The following is an 18768-nucleotide window of genomic DNA, read 5'->3' on the forward strand; positions in this document are numbered from 1 at the left end:
GGCGCATTTCCCCGTGTGTGTCAACATCACTTAGCATCGGAGTCTGGTGCGTTTGCAAAGACTTAAGTACCCTTTCTCGCATTAGCGCCATAAAATGATGTTTCGAGTAAAAGACAAAAATGTCCTCTCGCCAGAAAGGGTTAAAATCATCATCGTTTTTGCCCAAAGGAGTAAACTCCTCTGCTTTAATAGGAGCTCCTCGCAATATGTCGCCCTAAATGTTTTGGATCACCCTTTGGTGATGCATCATCTGCTGTAACAGGAGCTCTGATTGACAACGCACCCTTTGCCATCGTCTGTTGTCGCCGGAACACCCTTTGTTGTCGTCTGCTGTCATCGAAGCACCCTTTGTCGTTGTTTGCTACCGCCAGAGCACCTTTTGCCGTCGTCATCATCTATTATCGCTGGAGCACCCTTTGTCATCGTCTGTTCATGAGAAATAGTTGAACTACCAGAAAAATCAGCATTCTATCTATTGTTCATCATGATACGAGGGTGCAAACATCGAACTGAGTAGACAAAGAATAACGATTTACAATAAAGATAAATATGGCAACGTCAAACTGAGTAGAGTAGCAATTTATAATAGAAATCAAATAAGAGAGTAACGATTTACAATAGAAATCAAATAGGAGAGTAGCGATTTATAGTAGAAATCAGATAAGAGAGTAGCGATTTAAAGTAAAAATCAAATCAGAAAGTAGTGATTTACAGTAGAAATCAAATAAGAGAGTAGCGATTTATAGTAGAAATCAAATCAGAGAGTAGCGATTTACATTAAAAATCAGATCAAAGAGTAGCGATTTATAGTAGAATTCAAATCAGAGAGTAGCGATTTAAAGTAGAAATCAGATAAGAGAGTAGCGATTTACAGTAGAAATCAAATTAGAGAGTAGCGATTTACAGTAGAAATCAGATAAGAGAGTTGCGATTTATAGTAGAAATCAAATCAGAGAGTAGCGATTTACAGTAGAAATCAGATAAGAGAGTAGCGATTTATAGTAGAAATCAAATCAAAGAGTAACGATTTACAATAAAAATCAGATAAGATAGTAGCGATTTACAGTAGGAATCAGATCAGAGAGTAGCGATTTACAGTATAAATCAAATCAAAGAGTAACGGTTTACAGTAGAAATAAGATTAAAGAGTAATGATTTATAGTAGAAATCAAATCAGAGAATAGCGATTTACAGTACAAATCATATTTTTACTGTAAATCGTTATTTTCTGATTTGATTTCTACTGTAAATCGCTACTCTCTCATCTGATTTCTACTATAAATTGTTACTCTTTGATTTGATTTCTACTATAAATCGCTACTTTTTTATTTGATTTCTACTGTAAATCGCTATTCTCTTATCTGATTTTTATTGTAAATCGCTACTCTTATATCTGATTTTATTGTAAATCGCTACGCTCTGATTTGATTTCTACTGTAAATCGCTACTCTCTGATTTAATTTCTACTGTAAATCATTTTTTTAAACATGGAGAGAATAAAAAAAACTACGTCCGCTCAGAAATAAATCTTATTGCTCTTTTCAGCAGTTACAAAAGAGAAAGAAAAGAAAGAATTTATACAAGGCAAGGTGATAACCCTAAACCTAAACAAGTTGGGTCTGATCCATAAGAAACCGAGTCTCAAACATAAGCCCAAAAAAAAACTTTGAATCAGGTTCCACAACTCATCAAGCAAGAACGAGAAGGCGATCATGTGTTGTAACACAAGCTAAAAACAAAGGCGAAACGTGTAAATCTATTTACGGGGAGCGAGAGAACATTTTCATCCAACACATATTTATCTTATCGAAGGACATTTCCGTCAAACGCATATCTACCTTTTTTATATGTTATTTTATTATAAAGTCATCGTGGGCAACATTGGCATATGAATTATCGTGGGTCCCAAGATATTCCTCCATACACACAAATTTGTGTTTCGGGGATAACACACACCACCCTCCCCCAGCTTGGGATGCCAGCCTCCATCAAGCAATGACTTAATAACTATTTCAATCTTTTTTTGGATAAAAAGGTGGAATAATTATTTCATTCTTTTTCTGATAAAAAGTGAGGGCCCGAGGAATTTTTGTTGGAGGCAAAAGAGGAAGGATCCCATCCGACCAACTCTCTCTCTGTCTCATTAATATATAATAATGTTGTAAAATATTATTAGGAAGAGATTCCCATTACGGGTTGTGAAGAGTTAGAAATTGGAATTCTTCTTTTCTTTTTCGAGAAGACAAGATTGGAATGTTCCTTTTAACGATGGTCGCTATCAGGGTACTTATACCTTTATAAAGCAAAATTTAAAAAACATATTCAACTTTGGTTAAAGCTAAAGGGTATATTGGTGTTTAATTACTTGTGTGTTGTCATAGTGATGCGTAACTTTGATAAATACTCAACTTGTGGATTTATTTTAGTCTAAAAATCATATTTTACATGCTTTGCCAAAAAAATGCATGATTACATATATTTTATGAGTTCCCATTCTAAGCATAAAGTCCCCGATGTAATGGGTATCAATACCATCCTTAAATATGCCCAATTAGTGAAAACTCAATAAAACATATGATTAAGTTATGCTTGATCTTTGTCACAACTCTCACGTGTTAATCTGTTTGAGAGAGAGAGTAAAATATATATAAGTGTTTGATTTATTGATACCCGGCAGCAGGCATAAGTCCACATATTCCCTTGAAATGTGATGTTTAGTATTAAATATGTAATTTCAACGAACTTAATGATTATTGGTCTCACAATCCATTAGATTGAGCATGCTCATGTGCCTCACCTACATCATGAGCTCCAACTTCTTATTCACCAGTTTTAGTCTTTTACTTGAAATATTTCAATGTTTTCATATAGGCTATTGGGTGTTAATTAAAACTTGGATTTTCATAGTGTATATAACTGTTCGGTGATGTGATGGTTGACCATTAGCCGTAGAGCTGGACACGGGAACCCTACTCAACTCGGTTCAGGCAGGTTTGGGCTGCCTTGTCCTCTCCAAAACTCGATCACTATTGGGCCGGTGCACGGCCCATTAGTAAGAGCAAAATGTCATCTAAATGGACCCCAGCTCATTTACTAGTTGGGTTTCAAGGGTCTAACTCGATCAATCCGGAACACGATCCAGTAAGACTCAGATCTGGTCCCCAACCTAACGTGAGTGGTGTCAGGCTTTCATATGAGACCTGGGTCTGGTCAGGCATGTTGAGCCCTAACAGACCCTGAGTTTGGCCAAGTCCCCCGCCCTGCACCCGGGCCCAATTAGCAGCCGGTGATTTTCACGTTTGTGTGCTTCCTTCCTCAATTTTTTTTCTTGTTCAATAATGAGGTAGCTTTCCTTTATTTTTATTTTTTTTTCAAGACTTTATTTTTTGAAAGAAACCTTTTACTTTTTCAATTCAAATCTCTTGTTCTTGTAAAAGCAAAGCAAGGACCACCTGAGATTCCTTGTGAATATTTTTTCGTCTAAACTAAGATGAGTTTTTAAAGTATGAAAGAAGTTTCCTGGAATATATATCCATAACCAATAAGAAAGAAAACGGTATATATTTGACATTCCACTTTTCCATATTATTCTCCAGCTTTTGTGTTTCTTTGATATTACGGTAAATGATCCGTTTTAATCCCTTAGGAACGTCATAATATCAGGTAGCATGTGAAACACAGAAATGGATCATCTGGGTGTAAATAGATATGGATGGATCCAGTAAAATCTTATCCATCTTTTACATTTTACACATGATAACAATAGATTTTACCCAATTTCAGAACATCCTGTACCGCAAGAACACAACTCAACCAAATCTAGAACCGGCCTCAATGTGATATTCAATTTGGATCTCATTCTGAAACCGGACTAATTAACTCTTCAAACTTCGGACATAGTTTTGGGTCATTCTGATCTTATTCAAATTTGAATCTCCCCTACAAGGCTTGGCTAGAGCCAAAACAGGGTGCTACTTTGACAGCTATATTGACAGACTGGTTTCAGGTCTAACTTACTATGGGCCTTGTACATGGTTATGAATACTCAAACCAGGTTCAAGTTTACTAATAGTGGGATCAATGTTGTGAGAGGCATACGCCTCATTACCTTAAGCGTACGCCTCAGAGGCGAAGCGCACGCTCAAGGTACTGAGGCATTTCAGGCTTGAAACACACACTTCACTCATGTGAAGCACACGCCTCAAGTCGAAACGCGCTTCGCTTCTTAAGCGTACGCATCTGTGTAGTCCCTACAAACCGCCGCTTTCCTGCCAAAATCCGGCGTCGGGGACGGTGACGAGCAGGTTGGCGCCGCTGTCAATGGGCTCGGACCACTTGCGAGAGAGTCGAGGTCAAGTTCGTAGAAGGTGAGATGCTTCTGAGCGTCGATGGCAGCATGGCCGGAGGGGTCCTGGTCGGCTTCAGAGTAGTCGAGCTCGATGGTGGCAAAGATGGAGTTGTTGCAGTCGACGACAACAATAGAGTAGACGAGGGTGTGGGACTTGTGAGCCTCGAGAGGGGAGGAGATGGTGAGGCGGGCAGCAGTGTCGCGGTTGAGGACGTAGATGAGCTTTTGCTTCTCGCAGGCGCCGATCATGACGGCGCGACCCTTGGGGTCGATGGCGACGAACTGACCGGGGACGATTCGGCGGCAGCCGGACTTGCCGAAGGTGTCCTGGTGGACCTTGTCGAAGGCATTGCGCTCCTTGTTGTACTCGAGGATGACGATGCGGCTGGAGTCGGACCCAACAACGACGTAGTCCTTCTGGGAGCCGGTGAGGCGGAACTGGGCAAGGGAGCGGACGGCGCCGAAGACCTCAACGGAGAGGAGGGTCTGGAGCTTGCCAGTGTCGTCGGGGCGGAGGAGCTCCAGCACCTTTCCCCGCGCCACCACGATCTCCTGCGTCTTTCCACCCACGGAGCTGCCATGCGTCGCGCACACCACCCCAGTCACCCGTTGCAGCGTCAGGCTGTACAGATGCATCCTTCCTTGAGCCCCTCTACCCTCCCAAGACCACCTTCACTTTACTCCCTCATTTTCTTCTTCTTCGTTCTTTGTTTCTTTCTAGGTTTTTTTTTTCTTTAGGGAAAAAGAGGATTTTGCCGTTGCTTCCTATGAGTTGTTTAGAGAGAGAGAGGGGAGAGAGAGAGAGAGAGAGAGACACACGGATGAGGATGCTCTAGGGGTCGGGGACTCGGGGGGTGAAAATGGATCGGGTTCGATTGGACCCCTGATTGATCATGAAGCTTACGCTCCAACGTCTCGAGGCTTACGCCTCACTTCATAACATGCTCAACGCCTAGCTTCGCCTCATCGCATTTAACAACCTTGAGTGGGATATTCACTGCCCGAGAGAGAAGGGGGCACAATGAAAGATCAGGGTGTGAAGTGCTGACACTGACCTGGACACCTTTATTAGAGGGGGATTTTGGGGTCAGGGTAGGCACGTGTCCACACTGGCCTCAATGTGGTTCCACCACTGCTCCCATGAGTTTCGAACTGTGGTCATCTCATGTGAAGCCCCATGAAGCAGCTTCATGCTGGATTGCTGGCCCTAGCGTCTATTCCATGGTGGCATAACATGGTTTCTTGGGCACATGAACAGCATCGCACTCTTGCTAGGCTGCTGGTCAAAGTCCTGCCTACGGAACCTGATCCAATCCTGGTGAGACAGTTTTGGAAGGCCTCATTACATTAAATTTGGCATACCGTATGAGCGTATACGCCCCCACAATTCCACACAGTGAACCCCAAGACACGCTCTCGAGGGTGTAAACGAGTGGGATTCAGTTCAGATGTAGGTATATTGATTCCAACCTAATTGAATATTGCTTAATCGGAGTTAGGTTAGACTATGGACTTGGATGGAAAAGCATAAGACAGAATTCAAATTTGAATATTAGATAATCAGATGCATATATGTATTGGGATTTGCATTATCTATTAGATCTGGACGTAAAAAGTACCGAAATCCAAACCAATTCTTAATTGAATATTATGTGTTTTACTGAATCCGACTAATTAGATTTGAATTCAGTCAGATACCCGACCCAAATCTGATCCATTATCATTCCTAGAAACATGTGCTTTTAAATTTTCAAGATCAAATGTACCTTAGTAGTAGGAGAAAAAGAAAGCAAAAGTGATTCCCATAACGGTTGCAAGCAAAATGGAAGCAGCCTAAACTATGGAAACAGGGCTATTTCACTTACTAAATGCCCAAGAATCATAAAAATGTTCGCTAAACGTGAATTACTCCATTAAAATTTGATACTGTCAATAGTTTGAGACTGTTGACATTCTTTCAGTTCATTTAAGGGAAGGTTGAACTGGTCTTCAGTTCTTAAATTCTGAATCACGTGAACAGACCAACTTGCGGAGTTACAACTGTGAGTCAGGGTTGGTAGAAAAAGAAAACACACACACACACACACACACACAGTGCGAAGATTCCCTCAAAAAGATGAAAGAACCACTAGTAATTTGGAAAAAAAAGCTTTAACAGGTCTAAGCACTTGAATTTCCAGAAATAGCTAAAATCCCGTCAAGCTGCATGGGGAAGAGAGTTCATGGGGAAAAGGCACTCAATGGTCGCAACTAGCGTTAAGAGTTTGGATACACGCCATTTAATCGGATATAATCATGATTTATAGTTGGATATAATCTAATATACAAAGATTGCTGAGGTTGGAACTTAACGTCCCGATCAGATTTGCTAAAATTTGAGTGTGTTGAAAAGCTCTTTTTAAGAGTACAAAGTTTTGTATTTCAGTTTCCAAAAATTTTCAATCTTAACTACTTGAACTTTGAAGATCTAAACTACAATAAAATTCAGGGTTGACTAACATGAATTCTTGTTAAAGTGAAATGTGAATTCAAAAGACTGCATAAGAAAATTAAAAAGTTCAATAGGCTCCTCAGTTTCAAGAAATACAATTACCACCTCCACGAAGAGGCTTGCATTTGTCATTGATCTTAGAAATTCAAGAGAGACAAAAGTGGGGTTCTCGTGGAATGGGTCCCCCAAAAAATAATTGTGAAGCCCAATGAAGATTCTCATTTAAGAAAACTCTCACCTATCCATGTATACCCCTAGTCCCAACTTCCAATATATAGTTTTTATTGGTTATTGTAGAATCTTAACCCACGATGTTTTCCAACAGCCAACACCAGTTTACATTTCATAAATGAGAAATTGATCATCATCATCAAAGACAGAGTAAGAATAGTTGTCACTGTTTTTATCAGACCTAGCAAATCCTTTAATTACTTAGCATACCTGTATGCGAGAATTCCAAGAACTACAGAAGAGAGGAAGCATACAACACCCTGTCTGGAGAGTGCAAATTCTCTCCACGTTAATGGCTTTCTGATTTGGATTAGCACGTTCTGAAATTGTTCCTTTGTTTCCTCTAACGAGTGTGAGTTATCAATCACAATATCTGCCTTCCCCTTCTTCCAATCTAGTGACGTTTGTGCATTGATCCTATTCAGAGCTTGCTCCTCAGATATCCCATCTCTGGCCATAAGCCTTTGAAGTTGTGTACTAGGATCCACCCAGACAACAATAATTGGTTTTGTCAAGTGGTCCATCTTAGCCTCGAATAACAATGGGATGTCAAGAACAATAACCTTATAACCCTTAAACCAAAGTTTCAGTATTTCCAAATGGATACCAAACGCAATATATGGAGCAAGCAACCTGCAAGAAAATAAACAATTTGATGAATAAAATATATAAAGAAACAATACCAAGTATGTCCTTAGTAACATGTATCGCTATTTCATATTTCAGATAAATCTTATTGTACTTTTCATCAATCACAATCGTAAACACTTACAATGGTTTTCAGCACAAGCCCGAAAGTAGTTTTTTGTTTCTACTACAACAATCAAAACTTCATAAAGAAAAAGGGAAGTTCCCAAATAGAGACCATCTTTTTACCTTAAATTCCAAATGCAACCGTACCATTTTTCAAAATCCAAACACAAACACAACGATTCAATGAAACAGCCAAATTCAGATCAATTATACCTTATGACATTTTTTTTAAATGTTAAGTGAAATACCCATTCTCCTTTTATCATAAAAAACCATTGCCTTGTGCCATTTTTTTTAATAAAACACCTTTGGTTTTTGCTTGTGTTGTATTACACAGACGCACAAATGCACAGAAGACCTCTATAACCTAATAGGCCATCTAACCCATCTCCTTCATTTTGGGTTTTTTCTGATGAATCACCTTCTAGAGAGAAGAGCACACATAAAAGGTTGAGGGATGTTAGTTTTCTAGAGTGAGAGAATGACATAAATTTTGAGTATCTTGACAGAAACCCCATATTGGGTAGGTATATATTGCAAAGAACAGCTTAGGGACATTTCTCCCATCTACTTGAAAGATATTTATGTGCGTGAGATTGAGAATTTCAGGGTGCCGCAGTGTGGAGGCATCATGGTGGTGCCCTCATGTGAAGCAGAAAGCATGTACATACTTTGATGATGTTGGTGTCTCCTCCAAAATAAAGCCTGTTGGGTTCCCACCTTTGGCTTGCATCCCGCAGGAAGAGGGAAGGGTCACATTGACAGTCATCCTAAATCTTTATGGGTAGTTAAGTAATTTTACATTATTTGGTTCATGATGAAAAAACTAATAACTATAGTTAACCAAAAAGAGGTGACAGCGGATATTCATTTGGCTATTCCATGAAAATGTTGGTTCTATATTTGGACTTTTCAAAAATATAGGTTCGTCGAATTTTAAGGTAAAAGATGATTCTTTATTTGGCAATTCCCAAGAGAAAAGATGCAATGGTCATCATAGTTTTCACAATAGTACTAAACAATGCAAACAAGTGAACAAGTTAAAACCAGTCTAAGGTCCATGCCTATAAAATTATATTCAATACATAACTCGGGCATCATAGATGGAGCTCCACATGCAGCATGTTGAATCCAAACATGAAACCTAAATGGCATAGATAATTCACCTTGAAACAATCCTGCATCTCCATAAGACGTCAATATGAAGACAGCAGCCACCACAGCTACAATCATGGTCTTCTGCTCCCTTGATCCATCATGCTAGCTAGGTTACTCAATCAGCCAGCATAATGTACTGGCCAACATGCTCAGCCAGATCCAATACCACATCTCTGTCTCCAGTGCTCCCCCTACTGCCAGAACAAGGGCTTCTTCTCTAACGCCCATTTCCTCTTTCTAATATGCAAACTCATTTTGTCTGGGTCCAGAAAGATGCAGCTGACCTGGCATATCTTTCTGTTCCCAGATTCCTTTGCAAGATATGGCATGCCAGCAGTTTGCTTAAGGAAACCAATTTTCATTCTGCTGAAGTTGCGTATAAGCACCAACATCATTCCTGTTGTCTACCCACCACACACAAGGTAATTGTGCAATATCCTGTGGTTGCATCCATGATTGCCCACCAGCATTTCTGATCAGAATCTCATCTAATCATCAAACTCGATGTTTAATAACCCACACATAAATCTGACTCTTAAGTTGTGTTTTTCCCCTAAAATTCAATAAACAACCTATCTTTTTTTTCCTCAAGTTCCAGACAAATTTTCAGTTCTAAACTTCAATTTTTACCTTGAGACTATTTATAGTCTAACCTTTCTCTGAGGAGGAGGAGAAGCCAGAATATTATGATGTTCTCAATCTCTTCAGGTGAATGGTTTATTTCAAATAGTTCGCAATTCGTGTTATGCACCTGGATAATTATGCAAACTTAAAATATCTCAGTTTTCAGTAAGTTTAGGCTTCCAACTTCTTCAGCACATTCTGCAAATTTTAGTATCTTAATATAGTCATTGTCATGTTTTTTTTGGGTTTTGCCTGCCTACCAATTTGAACAAAATTTCTTTTATTTCTGCAAGTGTTTTCCTCATTTGGTTCAAATCACCATTTAACCATTTGAAATACAAAGAGTTTTATCCAATAGTACTTATTGCTATGCATGGCTTTTAGCAATAACAACCAGAAAGATTTGGATCAACGAAATTCTCAATTTAGTGTTGTTGCAATGGATGACCAGTAGTTGACAAGTTCTTATTCCATTAGTTTGATTTGAAAGAAACATAGTTTAAAGAACAGAACATAAAGAAATTACATCTTCCTCAACTAATGGTTAGATATAACTTTTTGCAAAGTATACAAAGTGTCACCTATTTGATGGAAATCAATCAAAGTGTCATTATAATAATATATGAACCACAAACTTTCATTAGTGTTAAAATATAGAATACTTCAGACAAAAAACTCATAGCATCACACCATTAATACAAAAAAATAGGACCAAATTGCACTAGATTATGGAAACAGAACAACTACCATAACTGGAAAGCATAAAATTTTAAGTCGGTTTCTCCATAAAAAAGACAGAAATGCTAAAGGCTTTAAAGCACAAATAAAGGACAAAATCATACCGATTAAGAAGTTGACGCTTTGTGGGGTCAGAGAAAACAATTTGTCCCAAACATGACCTATCAACCTCCCCATTTTCTAGTAGAATATCGTCCCCAAATGCACTTACAACCTTTTTCCAACCACCAGTACCTTGTCTCAAAACATCCTGCCATAATCCCATTGAAGTAAAGAAAAAATAAAATAATTAAACAAGGGTGAGACTCATCCAAGTAGTGGAAAACAACTCCAGCTACTATTCTCCATTCCAAAGAACTTGAATACCCCAGCACTTATAAAATAATTTCCGACACTTAATTAGTGAACAACTTCCACAGATAGCAACTTTTGTGGCAGTCTATAAGGCAATTGCATACTTGGACGAATCATAATAAGTCATAGATGACTATACAGAAATCATATGATTACAATCTTAAGCACAAAATCCCTGTTTTCACTGTTTAGTCTTCGTGCAGAAGACGAGAAAGTTTCCAATCCCTTTCAGGTAAGAAGAAGAAAGCATTTTCTAGTTCTGTTTTATAAAAACATCTAATCACTTCAATCTCTAGGATAAACATGAAATATGCAAAACAAAGATGCCAAGAGTGGCAATATTCTTTCATAATCTTGCATTAACTGCTAATTATAAACTAGGCCTATTTGAAAAAAAAATAGGCCTAACATGTCAAACTTTGTTTTGCATTATGTCCTAATTTTAATCCAATATATAGAAAACCAAACTAATAAACAAATGCAAGAAGTTGAAGAAAGAAAGGAAAGAGACCCGAGCAACGACATCTGCATCAACGACTGGAATGTTATTGTCTTTGAAAACGTTGGACACTGTGCTCTTCCCTGAAGCAATTCCGCCCGTCAATCCAACAAGTCTCATCTTCCTTCACTACCATAGACCAACCAAAGACATGAGAATTTCACAAGATCCTCTAACTATATATAGAATCTAACAGAACAAGCAATCTGATAGATCACAATAATAATGTTTGGTAATTAATCAACACAGCAAACAACACAACAAGAAGAAAAAAAGACCCATACAGATCGCAAGTCATTTCATCAAACAGTTGACATGCACCTTGATATTCCTCCAAAGTTTAAAGAAGGAAAGCAACACCTCCTGTATTCTCAGGTTTAGTCTGCCCATACAAATTTCCATTTAATCATTTTATCAAATAAACTTCATCTTGTATTTTCCAATTTCAAACCATTACCTGGAATTATATGTTTTGAGTTTTTCATTTTTTAAGTCACCAACAATTTACTATTCCGCTTTACTAACCAAACACCAAAACACAAAGATCCTGAAACCCCCTTTTCCTACATCATGCTTAATACAAAATTTTAACATTCAAACTAAATTCACAATTTTACAAATTGTGTTCTATATAAAGGCCAGGAGGAAATGAAGAAAAAAAGCTTGCCGACATAAAAAGAAGAAATATAAACCATTAAGGGTGTCTTTGATTCATAGGACCAGTTTGTTCAGGACAAGCTTGTCCTGAACAAGCTGTCCTTAACCAATTTTTGTTCTGTGTTTGATTTGACAGAACAAATAGCATTGAACAAATAATTTTTTTTTGAGTTGCCAGGACAACTTGTTCTAATCAATAAAATTTTGTCAAAGAAATTAAACTTTGACACATGGTTGCATAGTTTTGAACGTGTCAAAATTGGATTCTGCACCAAATCGATTTTTCAAGAAAAGACTTGAATTGGTAATGTATTGAATCAAATCGAATCGGCTTATTTTAAAAGCTGATTTAATTTAAAATTTAAAATCGCACAAACTTTAAAAAAAATCAAGTTAGACCACAGAAAAAAGATGGCTGAAAATGAACTTCAATAACAGCAATGCGCAGACTAAAACAGGATCAAACAAGAGATGTACTAAGAAAAGCCACCTTCAAGAGCATCACCACTCTCAAATAATGTAAAGAAATCTTGCAAGTCAGCAATTGGTTTTAGCAACCAGCTACTGTTAATAACAACTATCACCCAGACTGACTTTTGTAAACTTACACATCTCAAAATGATACAAGCATCAATCAAACCCCCAAACAAGAATAAAAAATCAGTATGATGCATGGTTGCCAGTTGAGGAAGCGGGAGCAGGAAGCGGGAGCGGGAAGCGAGGTACTTTCAAAATTTTAGGAAGCGGGAAGCGTGGGACCACTTAAGAGCGAATAGGGAATCGTCTCGGAAGTGACCTAGGAAGCGAAAAAAAAAATACAAAAAATTTGAAAAAATGGGGGAAGCGAGGGGGAAGCGTGATGGGAAGCGCGCTTCCCATTAAAGGGAAACATGTTTCCCATTAAAGGGAAGCATGTTTCCCATTAAAGGGAAGTGTGCTTCCCATAAAAAAGAAGTGTGCTTCCCATTTAAAAAGGGCGCTTCCCCTCGCGTTTCGGAAGCGCGACGTTTTGCGCTTCCCCACTTACCTAGGCGCTTCCGGTAACTCTGGTATGATGTCATTCATTCCCTCCATATCGGCTAGAACAGACCGTCTGAACAAGTAATTTCTGCAAAGACCAGTCATAATCCATTTTCAGTGACAAGCAGCAGATTCCTCAATCACAAAACAGAGCTAGGATGCTGAACCAAGAGTTTTTTTTAAAGAGATGTTGAATGGTTGAGGCAAATGGTTGAATAGTTGGAGTTCACACTAAGGGAGGAAATCAAACTGAAGAGAGAGAGAGAGAGAGCTCACCGGCCGGAGATGGCGACTTTAGGTGCCTTTGAGTTGCAACAACCATCAGGGGAGGAGCCAAGAATTTAAGTTAGGGTGGGCACAAATGCACAGTAGAAAGGAAAACTAATTTTTATGATAATAAACTATATTAGTAAGTGCAAAAACAATTTGAGGAACTACAAAATACCATATTCATGATTAGGAACCTTGGTTGAAACCATGGTTGCCAGTTGAGGAAGCGGGAAGCGAGGTACTTTCAAAATTTTAGGAAGCGGGGGACCACTTAGGAGCGAATCGGGAATCGTCTCAGAAGCGACCTAGGAAGCGACCTAGGAAGCGAGGGGGAAGCGAAAAAAATAAAATAAAATAAAATAAAATAAAAAATACAAAAAATTGAAAAAATAGAGGAAGCGCGGGGGAAGCGTGATGAGAAGCGCGCTCCCCATTAAAGGGAAGTGTGTTTCCCATTAAAGAGAAGTGTGCTTCCCATTTAAAAAGGGTGCTTACCCACGTATTTTGAAAGTGCGATGTTCTGCGCTTCCAGTAACTCTGGTTGAAACCTATGTCACATGGGTGCGGGTACGAGTACGGGTGCGGAGCAATTTCAAAATTTTTGAACACGGGGACACAGTGACAGTTATATATATGTATATATATTTAAAAATATATATATATATATATATATATATATAACAATAATAAGACTCGGTCAATGTTGTGCCCATTAAGAGACTCAGCTATATATATATATATATATATATATATATATATATATATATATATATATATATATATATATATATATATATATATATATATATATATATATATATATATATATATATATAAAGTTTGATTTTTTTATAGTTTTTATACATCTTTTGCCCCAAAAAAATAGACAAAAATAGACTCAGTCAAAGTTGACCGAGTCCAAATGTGGACGGACTCGACCCCGATGCATTGACCGAGTTTGACACTTGGTTGACCGTGTCCGAAGACGAACCCGTGTCGGGGCGTGTCGACGCGGGTGCGTCGACCTTAGAGCCAGGTCTGTGTGACTTAGGTTGAAACTAAACAAGATATTTTCAGTAATAAAAAAATTATTTAAGAATTGCACAATATCATAATAACATACATGTATACTCTAAAATTTAGCTTTGTTTGATGTAAAGACCAAAGAAAGTACCTTCCATGAATAATGCATTGTGACTAAACTCAAGTTTCAATCTTGAAATGCATTAAGCAAGTCGTGACAAAGGAACACAAATACCTTAAAAATAAATAGTCAATTAATTAGTTAATCTGCCAAAAAATCTACAAGACATCATAAATGTATTATAAATAATTAGAAAAAGTAGAAGCCACTCAAAGGTTGACAAGATACAAGTTTAAAAAATATATGAAAAGAGAAATGGCAATGAAGAGTTGAAGTTGTAAGGGAGGAATAAATAATGTGTGGTGCACTAAGTTGCAGCTTTGTATACGAAGGAATGAAGAAGTTAATCGCTAGATCGAGTGCATTGTGGATCAAACTCTCCACAACCACAACCTCTATAGTTAAATTACTAAATGAGTGTTTAGATTTTGATATCTTTAAACAACTTTTGCGTCATATCTCATACAACAACAACTACGCCTTCATCCCAAAACAATTGGGGTCGGCGATATGAACCAAAAAAGAAAATCATTCTGGGTCTTCCACATGAATCCTTCTCCTCCATTCATATCTCATAACACTATAAAAATCTTTTATGTCAAAAACAACTCAATCCAAAGTGCGCTTTCCAATTTTATATAAGAAAAAGCTTTTACGTTATAATTGTTGTCTTAATTCCTGATTTTAGTAAGATTATCGAAAAGGCAGACTGACATTTTTTTTTCAACGCTAAATGTAACTTAAAGGCAGAAAAACAGAAGACAAAGTTCATAACTTTAACAATGGGGAACCTGTCACTTGAATGTCCAAATGTAAGCCAATGCTACTTTCAAGGTGACTTTCCCAACCATAAAAAACCCAAAATTCTAGAACAAAGAACAACGAAGTCGAAAAGAAATTAATCGTGCATAAGACCAAAACAAACCAAAGCAGAGAAAAAAAAAGGCAAGACTAATAAATAAACTTTGTATATACCCCTTAATGGGTAGGTGTAACGACCCCAACTCATACCCATGAAAAAGTGACAAATTTTTTTTTTTAAAAAAACAAATGAGAAAACAATCCCAGAGACCCGAGGCCATTACAGTTAAACACAACCATCACCACAAGGAATCTTATATTATCTTTCATATCAAACTTTATTTATTCAAATACACATAGTTTGAGACGTGAGTAAATAAAAGTAAAGAAAGCAAAAGGAAAGAATCATGTCGTCCCAAGAATCTGCACTGCAGCCGTTCAGTCCTCTCGTGACTCTTCTCAAAAGCAAGTCTTCTCTACTAGGTTGCAAAAAAAACAAGTAGGGTGTCAGAATCCAAAGAATCATGTATATGAATCTCTCTAATGAATCAAACAAGTAAAAATAATATAAATAAGATTCATGCAATATTTTAGAGAGACATAATTATGATACATTCATAATTCAATTAATCATTCATATAATAAGAAACAATTATTAAGTACGAGTGAACATTCAATAACAACAGGGATCACAATTTAAGCATTAAAGAGATTTAACGTACATTAAAGAACAACATCATGCATTCATCAATATATCACAGTTAAGGAAACAAGTAAATATGCATGATCTAATGCATAGCATGAATATGCATGATTTTAGTGCAATGCATGAATAATTTATTAGCTTTTATCAAAGTTTTCTTTTTATATGCATGTCCCTGTTAAATGCACATAATTTAAGTTTCTCTTTTTAATTACCATTGTTCGTGGATACTCCAAATGGGTAAGAATTCTCGAGGTTAAGTAGGGTTCCCAGGGTAACTTAGCACACAAGTTGTATTTTATTACTGGGTTCCAAACTTAGCCCTCGACCGATATCAAGAATCAACATCATCCATCAGAATATTGAAAATTAACAACCAATGTCTGGACACTATGGAAATCAACAACCATAATGCCACTTTTCTTGGTATCAAAACAACAGTTGTGTCTACACACCACCCCCAGGCAAAGTGGCGGACTCTCCCTAAAACCGTGGTAAAAAAAAGAACCTCAATATCGAGTTTAGGGGCAACAACAACGCATACGGAGTTTTAGTATCCTCACGGTTTTTTCGAAACCGTAATATCCAAGATTCTCACACTAAAGAAAGAACATCAATGAAACGTAGATTACACAGTTATTTAATTTCTTGTATCTTGTTATTAATTCATTTTCTTTAATTTGCAATTCAACATGTAGAATTAATAACATAAGCGTGCAATTCAACATGCCAAGCTCTTCGCAGGACTACAACCTGTGGCAACATGGAACAGTGCAATAAGACAATAATATCACATTTGATTTTTGCGATGCATTTAACAACTAAACAAAGAACAACACATCCTCAAGGCTCACACAGTCCAGGATGATCCATTTGATCATCAATGCATTCATATACAAAAATCATCAATCTCATGCCACTGTGCATTCCTTTCAATGCACATTCATGTATGCAAAATTTTGAGATGTGCATGAAATAATAAAATTCATAAGCATATGCATGAGTGCACACGTATGCAGGTTAAGAACATGCTTCCAAATCAATACATGTATTCATGTCCATAGCATAATTTCATTTAATGCAAGTATTCCTGTCATACACATGCTTCAACTCACATGTGAGCATTCAAGTGATGGCGCACGTGTCAAAATTCATCAGTTTAAATGTATGCATATGCCAATGTTACCATGATTCAACATATCCAGGCAAGTAACAATTTCATTCTTTAGCATGTATTCGAATACACCCATTTAACAGAAAACAAGAATTTAAAAATACACCACACGCTGTATTATATTTATTTGTTTATTTATTTTAATACACTTGACCCAGCCGACGTAGTCGACTGGGTCTAGCACGCAGCCAAAACCCACCCAGCCGACCCAGTCGGCTAGGGGCTGATTGCCCATGGCTCAGCCGACTGCAGGTCGATTGGGCCTAACTGATAATTTTTTTTCCTAACCTACCAGTCGACCCCACTCGAGTATGTCCGGCTTGCTCGGCAAACCCAACAAGCCCAGGCCAGCCGAACCTGGTTCAGCTGGGCTTGTCATGGCTGCCAGCACTTGGCACGAGCTGCTAGCACCCGCAAGGGCCGGGTATTGCCCAATCGAGCCCAACTCGGCTGGGCTACCAGCTGGTCCAGCATGAGCACACATATAGATTTTTATTTTCTCTTTCAAAATGTGTGAGCATAGGCATATTTTCAATTAGTCTAGCATGCAGAGACTGGTCCACACTTCAAATATGTATATACTAGCTTCATCAAGCATGCATATGCAACTTAAACATTTAGATGCTCATGAGAGTACACCTACAACCTCAACGATACATGCGTTATCTGCGTTGTCATCAAGAAACATACATCGATATATATATATATATATATTCTTTTTGAAATCAAAATTTCTTGTAGATCTAAAGGAATAGGCTGAACATGCATTCTTAACTCACTATTTTAGCATACATCCAATGGTCCTTCAATAGGGTATTCATAAAAAAAAAAAAAATCCGTCATGAACAAACAAATAGTAAACTGTATTTACCATAAAATAAAATTCTGTTTTGGTGTAAATATGTCCTGCACAAAAATTCCTTTGTTGCTAGGTGTGAAAAATCGAAAATACCTCCATGAAAGAGAGTTTACAAAACCTCATCCATGTATTTTAGAGTAGATAACTAGATTTACTCTTTTCCCATGGACTTTTCTCAAAAACATCACATGAAAATCCAATCCATTTTCTTTTTCTCATCTGAAACAAGAGAGAAACCCGTACCATGTGAAGAAAACAATGGTAGCTATAGAAAAACGCAGATGAATGGCTGGAGACGACCGGATCTCCTCCCCCTCTTCTTCTTCTTCTTCCTCTCCTTTCCCTCTTTCTCTCTCTCTTTTCTTTCTTCCCTTTCTTTTTCTCTCTTCTCTAGGGCTAGGCGTTTTTTCTTTTTTGTCTTAGTAGCCTATTTATAGGCATAGGGGGTGACGCCCCCCCCCCCCCCCCTCTCTCCAGCCCCTTCTAAAATGGGCTGGAGAGAGAGCCTTCATCTATTATGACTCTCTCTCTTAAGTTTCCGAAATTTTCGAACTTCCTCAAATGTTGACTTTTCCAAGTCTACTGCTTTTAAAAGTATTTCTTAAAACCACTAAAGCATGGACAAGGCTCTATAAAGAGTCTTAATCAAGTATCAAATAAAATTTCAGAATTAAATTAATTAATATTTAATATTAAATAAATTCTCACAAGCTTCCAAAAATTACCAAATCAACCTAGGAGGCTTCTAAACCTTAATAACCCCTAATTTAAAGGTCTTTGACGAATTTAAAGTTGAAAAAATCGTTGGGCATGGGTTTGGATCCGGATCTGAATCCAAGATTCAAATTCATCTTAAAAATCCAAATGGGTCTTGAGCTGGATCAAATCCAGATTAATATGGGTCTTGGATAGAGTTCAAATCCATCAGATCCGGTCCGATCCAA

The 18768-nt window shown here is 37.7% G+C and overlaps 1 protein-coding gene and 1 pseudogene across 1 annotated transcript; both read right to left on the reverse strand.

Moving 5' to 3' along the window:
* Positions 1-4225: 4225 nt before the first annotated feature.
* On the reverse strand, positions 4226-4984 carry LOC149842794 (spliceosome-associated protein 130 A pseudogene; annotated as a pseudogene).
* A 2120-nt stretch (positions 4985-7104) lies between these two features.
* On the reverse strand, positions 7105-18200 carry LOC149842795 (dephospho-CoA kinase-like). The gene is made up of 4 exons (XM_089999443.1): positions 18068-18200; positions 11209-11320; positions 10448-10593; positions 7105-7703 (listed from the first exon to the last, which is right to left on the reverse strand). Exons 2-4 carry the CDS (start codon positions 11314-11316, stop codon positions 7268-7270), a joined length of 690 nt encoding a protein of 229 aa, XP_089855569.1. The 5' UTR covers positions 11317-11320; positions 18068-18200; the 3' UTR covers positions 7105-7267.
* Between the last annotated feature and the right edge of the window lie 568 nt (positions 18201-18768).

This window comes from Nuphar pumila, chromosome 3, assembly GCF_984573655.1.
Source record: "Nuphar pumila chromosome 3, dmNupPumi1.hap1.1, whole genome shotgun sequence".
NCBI classification, from domain to species: Eukaryota; Viridiplantae; Streptophyta; class Magnoliopsida; order Nymphaeales; family Nymphaeaceae; genus Nuphar; species Nuphar pumila.